Source organism: Danaus plexippus, assembly GCF_018135715.1.
Source record: "Danaus plexippus chromosome 3 unlocalized genomic scaffold, MEX_DaPlex mxdp_25, whole genome shotgun sequence".
Taxonomy (NCBI): domain Eukaryota; kingdom Metazoa; phylum Arthropoda; class Insecta; order Lepidoptera; family Nymphalidae; genus Danaus; species Danaus plexippus.
Window position 1 is genome coordinate 2,677,159 of NW_026869844.1, and position 9,325 is coordinate 2,686,483.

Here is a 9,325-nt window from a genome sequence, read left to right on the forward strand (position 1 = left end):
TTCCAAATAAGTAAAAAAAATCCGAAACGACTAATTTAAATCCCTAACCGTATTAGCTTTGAACATATTTTGCAAAAAAAAACTAAATCAGGTGACGATGGCAACATTGCTATTATATACAATATAAAAGATTTGTCACTGGTATTGACACCTGTAAAAATGATTCGTGCACACAAACAGTATTTTGAAAATGGAATTCATCTTAACGGAGTATTTTCTTAAATTTGAATTTCTATAAAAAAAAATATTAAAACTGCAAAACTCATTTATATAATCTTTATTAAAAATCTTACCTACTGTGGTTATAAAGATAAAAAATATCCTTATATTATTTTTGGTGTTCTATAACAATTACAAATATTGCTTATATTATTTGAATCGACCAGTATTTTTTTTTTCATATCATTTTTACTTATGGCAACTACTTAATTTAATATAACTCGCATAAGTGTGGCCGTTTCGTTGATTTGTTTGTATAAATTTACGAACACATCAAACCGACAGTATGTAGTTTCAGCGAGAAAACTATAAGTTATTATTTAATTGTGTAACAACTGTGCCGAATATATGATTATTTTTTTATTAAATTTATTATTTTACAATTACCATAGAAGTTACTTAAATAATATAAGAGACGAGTGTACTTAAAAGGCTATTTGTATGACTAGCTTCATAGTAAGAATAAATAAGATAAAAAGACATTTACAAAAAAACTATATAATTACTTAGAAAAAATATTAATATAAATATAACACAAAAATAAATGTATTCTAAATGCATTAGAAAAAAAAAATATATAAAAAATATAAATACAATTCCTTTAAATTATAATTTCTCGTTAACATAGGATAGCTGTAAAAACGTGCTTATGAGATACGTTCAAGCGAAATTGCACCTAAAACTCTATAAGCCTGTTCTTTAATAAGTACAAATTGGCGTAAACGCAGTTCTTGTTAGTCAACACGGGCACATAGAAGGCTCTGAATATCCTGTGTGATCTGTCAGCGTCCAGTAGCGGCACTCTCGCAACTATCTCCCATTCGTCCCTCTTGTGGAAGTGTGGTTGAAGCCTTGTCGGTTTACCCGCGTCCGAGTCCACGAGGTAATGGCATTCCGACGGTTGTAGGTACGTGCGGTTATCGCCTCTGTTCTGGTCGTTGAAGTACGGGTGTATCACGCGGGTTGCTGAAAATATGCATAGCTAACTCAGTATAGTGTAGACATATGCAGAGGTAAATGTAAAAAAAATTATGAATCTCCACAATTTCCTTCTCCGCAATTTTTTAGCAATATCCCCCAGATATGAAAAACTCGCTACAGTCAAAATTATGGACATACCATTGGCTCCGACAGAATATGGCGCGGGTAGCTGTCCGTCGAACTCGCTGGCGATGAACCTCACGTGCCCAGGAGCTAGGAAACTCGAAGACGAACGGTACCAGTCCTTGCCGTAACACACGAGGACGTCGTTGGTGGCGCTAGCAGCTGTAGTAGGGGACACGTGGCTGGTCAACGAAGAAACTGAGCCGTAATGACTGTGTAACGCTATTATACGGGATATACCTGAAATGAATTTTACCCTATTATCATATATTAAACTAAATTTAACCCGCTGATTTATTCCCGTAGATTTTGATAAGCAATAAGTTTGGATATTTAGAAACAGCGCCATCTGCCGTCCGTGTCGCGAGACTTCATAAATGACTTAGAGAGCATGTTATTCTGATGTATGAACTATATTATTGGACAGATCCATCAAAACTAACACAGTAGTCTTAGCGTGAATTTGTTGAAAACATCCTAAAACGTATATCTGCAGAGGTTTTTGCATTTATAATATTTTATTCTCATATAAATGGGAATGAGATTAATTTTAATTTCACTGTTTTATTTAAGTCTATCATGTGTGAGATAAATCATAGTCATGTCTAGAATGTTCTCATCAGTACTAACTCAACAGTCCGGCCAACAAGACACACATGACTACGAGTGGCCCGGTGTACACTAGATAATGTCGCCTTTCCCTCTCCTTCCTCCACCGAAGCAGTTCAGTTCCGACAGCGAAGGTCATCTTCTGGAGACAGTCCAAGGATATTGCACCACAGAGTATTATCATACTGTACACAGGATATAAAAACCTGCAACAGATTATAGTTGTATTAAGACAAAATTGAACATATTTTATATTCTACATTACAAGTTAATGTTCATAATGAAATGGATTTTAACAGAAGATTTCATTAAGTATCAATTCAGTATATTTTTAGTATGATTTAATAGGAAATCGTTTTATTTTATCAATTGAAATTTTCTAAATAAGAGTATTATTCAATAAAATTAAATGTTTACACATAAAATCCTAAATACAATATTGATTTTTATATTCTCAGTCAGATTTATATAATATTCAGATTAAGATATATAATTCAAAGGATTTAAAGGACGTTAATATGAGGATAAGTCTGAAGATAAATTAGAAAAAATCAAAATGCTGAAAGACAGGTATTTCTAGATGTTAAATTATTATCACCTCTCTTCTTTGTGCGGCTGCGTCATGAACACGGCCAGCCATAAGGCCAATGGCATCAGACTAAGCCAGTAGGGGATACAAAACGACGCACGCGACGATCGAGTTGATATAAGGGAACACGCGACCAGTAGTAGGGGACAGGACAGAGCTAAGACCTGGTAAAAAATAACAATTACAATAAAAAATTTAGTTCAAATAAAATTAGGTGTGTATATTTTTTCATGATTTCGAAGTTCGATAAAAAAATTACAGTTGCCATATACTAAGATTGAAAGTAAATCGGAATAGGATAGTCATTAGGATATTTTTTTTAAATGCCAACATTTTTGAGTTCCGGCATTTCTTCCTTCAATAGAAAAATCACAGACCTATGTCACGATATACAAAATTAAGTTATAATACCGATGATTCATTATTTCTTTTTGGTACCAATAAGGTATAACACTTACCCATACAATATTAAAATTAAGGAATCCATTCACAAAGTAATAGGTCCACGGCTCAACGCCATACAGGTCAGGACCGTGCTCGGTGAATATATTATATGCTACAATGTTCCACGGAGCGACCACAAGGCGTCCGTAGTGCCAGGAGTCCACAGCAACAGTCGGGAGAAGGATTATGACCAGTGATATCATTGACCATTTAATGAATTCTTTAAAAAGTCCTTTGAATAACAACATATCCACCGCTATCGGTACACCCAGGAGTGCTGTGAATGGCCAACCTGGAAAGAAATACGGAATTATTAAGGAAAGCATACATACAAGAAAAATGTTTATTACATAGGGGTATAATCAAAGGAAAAAAACCGCATGTGGATTAAATTAAATGTATAGTAGAATGTTAGATAGAAAATATTGAACCATATAACAATACATTACATGCGGAAAAGTTTGTATATATTTATTTCCATACCGAAACGTAAGTAAGGGTTCAACTGAGACATTGTTCTAATTCCGATGAGTGAGAGAGCCGATTGCAATTTCCCTTTTCCCAACCTTTTCTCCCCCCCTCCCCAGTCAAGGGTGGCAACGCATCCACAAAAATATGTTGTGAATGTCCATGGGCGACGGCACTACCTCCATCGGGTAGGCCGTCTGTTTACCTCCTTTATCATATAAAAAAAAAAACTCTTTACTCACTTAGTAGTACAGTGGCAGCGATAAGGAAGATAGCGGGCGGATATCTACGACGCCACCAACAAGCGAGGGCCGCCGTCACCAGCGCTGAGCTCCAAGACGACGGTAACATAGCAGCTGATGAAGCAAAGCACCCAGCCGCTGGAAGGTTCAGGAACAACCACACTCGACCAACATGGACCCCAAACTCATGGCACACGGCTCTGTTGTGATAGAAAATTCTAGAATGCTTTTGCTCAAATTCTAACACGTTATAGAACATTCTAATATTAATAAAAATACTTTAAATTTTTTTAAGGTTCAATTCCATACTTTGTTGATATATCTCGTACTGCAAGCTCTAGTCTTCCCAAGACTTCAGTAGAACATAAACATAATTGTAATAAATAATATTCAGCATTACATATCACTGATCATCACAGATAACACATTTTATTTGATTTCCCACTACTATATTCTGTATATTATACAAAATCCATAATTAATTTACTTAAATAGTAATATGTATATATTCAAGAGATGAAGTGTAAAAGTTTAAACTATTGTAGTACATTGTCAGCACAAAATGGAAAATGGTTATAGTTACATATTCTTACTTATAAAACATCAGTTCAGAACAAGCCATCAACACTGCCAGTAGTGCTTTCAGAGTATAAAATATAGTCACAGGAGTCATTATGAGGGATAGTATTTTAGCCGGTACGGCAAACAACCAGAGAGACATATATGATCGAATGGCATATTGGGCACTGTATTCCCACGTTTGAAGACCCCTGCCGTATACTGTGAAAAATATTCACACAATTTTATATGTATAGAAAATATTACAAGCAATAAAATCCTAACACAGTTGTTAACAGTCACAATAATACGTACTTATTATTCATACATACTATTATGAGTAACATTTAAGTAGCAACATATATGAATGTTTTAACATTATAAATATATTGGACATTCAAAAAAAATTGTAATAGAGATTTTACATATTAGTATTATATACATTTTTGCTCAACAAAAGAGTGAACTGCAAATAGATGAAGATATTATGAACACAAAGTAATATAAAACATTCTGCCAATATGGCTCTCAGAGTATGTTATTGTTAGTAAAAATTCAATTTGTACATTGTCTCATTATTAAATTGCAAGTTATGCTATACGTCACACACATGTTTTACTATTTACCCAGATAATGCAATGGCTCCCAATAATTGTAAGTTTCATCACAGTCTGCTATTTGTCCCCAGTAAGCAGATGCAAGGCGAGCTGACAGGAGCAGTGCTAGGGCCACTGCTCCTCCAGGATATGCTATACTTCGAAGGTCTGATGGAGCATTTGTAAACAGATATTCTCTATAAGACAAAAATATTTTCTAGGTTATTTAAAAATATATGTTCTTCCATTATCATGGCATCTGCATTAATTTTGACTATAGTTGATTATTTATTAATAAAAATACCACTTATCTGTAAATCTTACCCTTCGTTAGATTTCTGCGATCTTCTGCCTTTAGTAAAACTAGCAGTACGTTTAGCTCCATTTTTATTGTGAATACTTCGTTGTCGAGCAGTTAGTGGCATTGGTCCTTTTTTAATGATTCAATACTACGTACTACCTCATCGAATGTAAATTCGTATTTAGTAATTATTAATATTAACAAAAACTATTTTCGGTACCTACATAACATTAACGCGATATCGGTTCACAGTTGTCAGCTGCAATGTCAAATATAAAAGCTAATTTAAATGTTGCGTTTTGAAAAATATAAATATTTATTTTATGAACTAAGAATGTCCTATGCTTTAGATTTTTACTTGTTATTAATTTCATAAAGTCAGTGTCGCAAAATGTTGTCATAATTGATTTTTAAATTAAAAAGTTACTTTGCAAAATTTATGATACGTTTAATTATTCATATATATCAAAATTATTAAGTTTATTTGGTTAGCTTAATGCTAAGCTCTGAAACTACAGGTACAATCTAAAATTCTTTTTTAAGCTTTAATACACTTCTGAAGGCCACATTTAAAATAGCCAATGAACCAAGATACATTACAAAAAAAACTCTTTATCAACTACTGTTACGGTATATTCCTTTTGAGACGCCAAATGGCGCTTTACTTGCTATTTGATTGAGTGTAGTCTTAGTAACAGACGTAATTTTTGGTGGCGTTAAATTTCCTCATAATTGTCACCGCCTCCTGGACTGAAGTGTGAAGTAAAAATTCTCCAACATGGTCTCTTTTTCCACCACTATTTGATATCGGTTAGCGATAGAGCTTGACTGAAACCATTCCACAACTATGCTGTTATATACGTAACCAAAAATACCTGGCAATAGTAGACTTGTGGAGCGGACAGACCACTGATTAACTCCAACGTTGATTGCCAGCAGCTCAGACGAGTTATTAAGAACTACTTGTATAGGACGGTACCTCAGTAAGACCGAATTCCAGAAAGTTAGACCAAGACCATAGCTAGAAAGTTTTCCAATAAGATTATTCTGCCAGACCGTGTTGAAAGCTTTAGACAGGTTCACCGTTGTATTTTAGAGCATACCCCCATTAATATGTGGCACCAGATGGTCCCTGGTCGACCAATTTTGAAAAATCCGGATCGTCGATCACCGAGATCATTGTTTTCTTAGTGTACCGATATATCTTACGGCGGTAATTGAAATCAGACAATTATAATTAGGGTACGGATTGTTTCCCTTCTAGGGTACAAATTTCACGCTGGCATTTCCCAACATTTGGGCACTATACTGAACATAAAAGGTTAGTGGTATATAAGTGTCAAAATAGGAAACTATTCCGTTGAACAAGTTTTCAGCATTATAGCATGAATACCATCGAGAGCACTAGATTCGTTCCAGTTAGGTATTCCCGAACTTGTTTTATCTTCTGCTCACTTTGAGAATAATTTTTGCGCCCCCCTTTTCTCACCTATTGAAAAACCATTATAACTTACCCTAGCTGAATGAAATTACAAATCACCCCCCAAGTTCTACATAACGCCCTCGTTTTTTTCTGGGTCTCTTACCGCCCCCTTTAGGCCCGTAAGTCCCCCGAGGGGGCGTTATAGTCGACTTTGGGAAAGGCAAGTGCGCTCAGTTTTCGGACAGAAGCGAGTAGTGTGGCGTTCTCATTTTTCGTATGAGCTTATGTACCATCAGATTTGGCCAGAAATGCATGTAAGGACTTACAGAAGTTGGTCTCGATCAATGGAAAACTACTGTCGGAAGATTGATCAGTTTCGCGACATAAGCATTACTACGATATATAAATTTTTTTTAGGGCTTCTTTAAAATAACAAGCGTCCGGAGGTTTGCGGTTTCGAAAATGTGTACATAAAAGACAATGGGAGTGTTATCTCCTCAGATAACACTCAAAACTTTTAGGCCAGTAGGTTTTTAATGAAAAAAATACCTAGCATTTATTTTAAAAGTAGTTACTTAAACTAACAACACTTTATTTAAATAGTACAAAATAGATTTAAAGAATGTAATTTTTCAACCTTATACTTAAAGACTGGAATAGGCTACAGTAAACTGTATATGTATTCTATGACTTATTTTTTTTACTTTTTTTTTTTTAACTTCTACCCAACAAGTGAAAATTGGTGAATTACAAAACGAATGAATATATTAAATTCTTGATATATAAAGATACCTTGATTCATTAAAATCTACAATACCAATGACAATAGAAAAATCTTAATTAGTTGTCTATGGTAAGATATTTGAATTTTGCATAGTTTTTCAGAGTTATATCTTTTTACATATAAACTATTCAGTTGAAATTAAATTAAAATGTGATTCACAAACAAGTTCCTCATTTAAACCTTCCTAATGGATTTCTTTAGATTTATACCTATATATTATTTTAAAAAAATTCACTATTAAAAGTATGTATTTTAAAATTTACCAGAAAACTATGGTAAATAATTCCAATATGCAATACATATTGGTTAATTTAACTTAAATTTAAAGTTATTCAGAAAAATCTAAATGACCGCAACATTTAAAACATGTTATAGTAGCCGGCACGTAACTTGGCAAGTTACAACAGTTGCACTGAATGACATTTGTAGGTGTTTAGGTATAATGCGGAAGGAGGAGGACGAGACGGCACAATCCCATGCATGTGATTGGATGTTTGTTCCGGAGTACACTTGCGATCACTTAAACTGAACTCATTGTTTTAGTTAATGTTACAAGTTTTTGTTGTCGATAAGCATCATTAGTGACCTCTTTTTGTTGCACTATGTCAAAACCTTGCCAAGATATGTGCCGGGAACAATACATTTAACAATGATATAGTCATTTTCTCTTTTATAATATTATTTTACGGATAAAATGAAGTTGTATAACAAATTTTCCTGTATTATGTTACAACGTTACACATATTTTATATTAATTAATAATTTATTTCCTCCTCCGGCTCCTGACCATGGTCCAACCGGGTTCCACATCCTCATCCATTGGTTCAGGTTCATTATGTGATGCAGCTGCACTTGTTGCAGCTTCACTTTCTTCATCACTGTTGTCCTCACCGCTGCTTGTGGTATCGTCATCAGGGTTACCATGACACTAATAAAATATTCTACATTACAGTTAACCCTTCATTTATTTAATGTGTTACACTGTTTTTTTTTTTTCTTTTTACAACCTCTTTGATATTGTACTTTTTAATAAAGATGAATATTTTAATCTTTTTACATTAAAACAACTTACTTGAGGTGGTATAGATTCATGTATTGGTTCACTCAGCCATTTTTGACATTTGGGCATTGATTCTATATGATTTCTGAGTTCTTCATGACGTCCTTCTTTTAAAAGGCCCAGGTAGAAAACCAGTAACGATGCTACCTCTATAAAAAAAAATTGATATTGAAAGTAGTTACTAGTTACACATCTATTTTTGAATCTTGTTATGTATAAAAAGGGTTTCCAAAAACAAAAACATTTTTACCTTTAGGTGAATTATCGTGGCACACTGTCTCAAATTCTTCATCCATTAAGTCCTCTAGTAGTTCTGTTAAATCGTCCCGGTCGACTACATTTTCTACACAATATCTTGCTACATAAACACACATCAGTTGAGCTGTCTGAAAAAATACGTATTAAAAAAAGCTCACGTTGATTATTGTTCAATTTTTCATTAATAAATATAACTACTTACTTTTTCGCCGCCCGGAGCGCCCATTCCATGCTCTACGGCCAGCTGTAAAGCAGTCCAATTGTTGAAAACAAGATCAACAATGGGCTTAAAATCATCGTACAACATTTTTACGATTGAATTTTCACTCAAATAATAATATTGTTACACTTATCGATCGTCACACATTCTTATAAAATTCAAAATACCTATAACCTATACAAGTATCGTTAATACATAGTAATGAAATATTGGTGAGTACTGAGTAAGCGACAGTAACAACTGACATCTGTGTTTGACACATTTTGATTGTAAAGTGAAATGAAAGTTGAGAAAATATATTCTTAAAAGCTAAATAGTATCTTAGTAGCTGGAACGTTGCAATATAATTAATAGGATATTATTGATTATCTAATAAATCTTATTGTAAAACTAAAAACGAATTTAAATTCAAATTATAATTTTTATAAAATAAATAAAATTAAAAAAATA

General features: G+C 33.6%; 2 protein-coding genes across 2 annotated transcripts; both read right to left on the reverse strand.

Annotated features, from left to right (window-relative positions):
* Positions 1–262: 262 nt before the first annotated feature.
* On the reverse strand, positions 263–5,408 carry LOC116779190 (alpha-1,2-mannosyltransferase ALG9). The gene is made up of 9 exons (XM_061526631.1): positions 5,154–5,408; positions 4,860–5,026; positions 4,269–4,455; positions 3,676–3,875; positions 2,980–3,257; positions 2,531–2,685; positions 1,954–2,138; positions 1,339–1,563; positions 263–1,185 (listed from the first exon to the last, which is right to left on the reverse strand). Exons 1-9 carry the CDS (start codon positions 5,252–5,254, stop codon positions 896–898), a joined length of 1,788 nt encoding a protein of 595 aa, XP_061382615.1. The 5' UTR covers positions 5,255–5,408; the 3' UTR covers positions 263–895.
* Positions 5,409–8,037: 2,629 nt separating this feature from the next.
* Positions 8,038–9,107, reverse strand: LOC116768598 (pre-rRNA-processing protein TSR2 homolog). Its single transcript, XM_032659348.2, has 4 exons — positions 8,858–9,107; positions 8,648–8,783; positions 8,410–8,546; positions 8,038–8,265 (listed from the first exon to the last, which is right to left on the reverse strand). The coding sequence occupies exons 1-4, from the start codon at positions 8,960–8,962 to the stop codon at positions 8,101–8,103; spliced, it is 543 nt and encodes a 180-aa protein (XP_032515239.1). The 5' UTR covers positions 8,963–9,107; the 3' UTR covers positions 8,038–8,100.
* Between the last annotated feature and the right edge of the window lie 218 nt (positions 9,108–9,325).

Excerpts from the sequence above, each read along its gene's own strand:
- LOC116768598 (XM_032659348.2), bottom strand. The coding sequence starts at position 8,962 with ATGTTGTACGATGATTTTAAGCCCATTGTTGATCTTGTTTTCAACAAT. Across the intron at positions 8,547-8,647 it reads CCACGATAATTCACCTAAAG|AGGTAGCATCGTTACTGGTT; the intron begins GTAAAAATGTTT and ends TTTTTTTTATAG. Across the intron at positions 8,266-8,409 it reads ATGAATCTATACCACCTCAA|TGTCATGGTAACCCTGATGA; the intron begins GTAAGTTGTTTT and ends ATATTTTATTAG.
- LOC116779190 (XM_061526631.1), bottom strand. The coding sequence starts at position 5,254 with ATGCCACTAACTGCTCGACAACGAAGTATTCACAATAAAAATGGAGCT. Across the intron at positions 3,258-3,675 it reads CGCTGCCACTGTACTACTAA|GTTGGCCATTCACAGCACTC; the intron begins GTGAGTAAAGAG and ends ATTTCTTTCCAG. Across the intron at positions 2,686-2,979 it reads TTAATTTTAATATTGTATGG|GTCTTAGCTCTGTCCTGTCC; the intron begins GTAAGTGTTATA and ends ATTTTTTACCAG.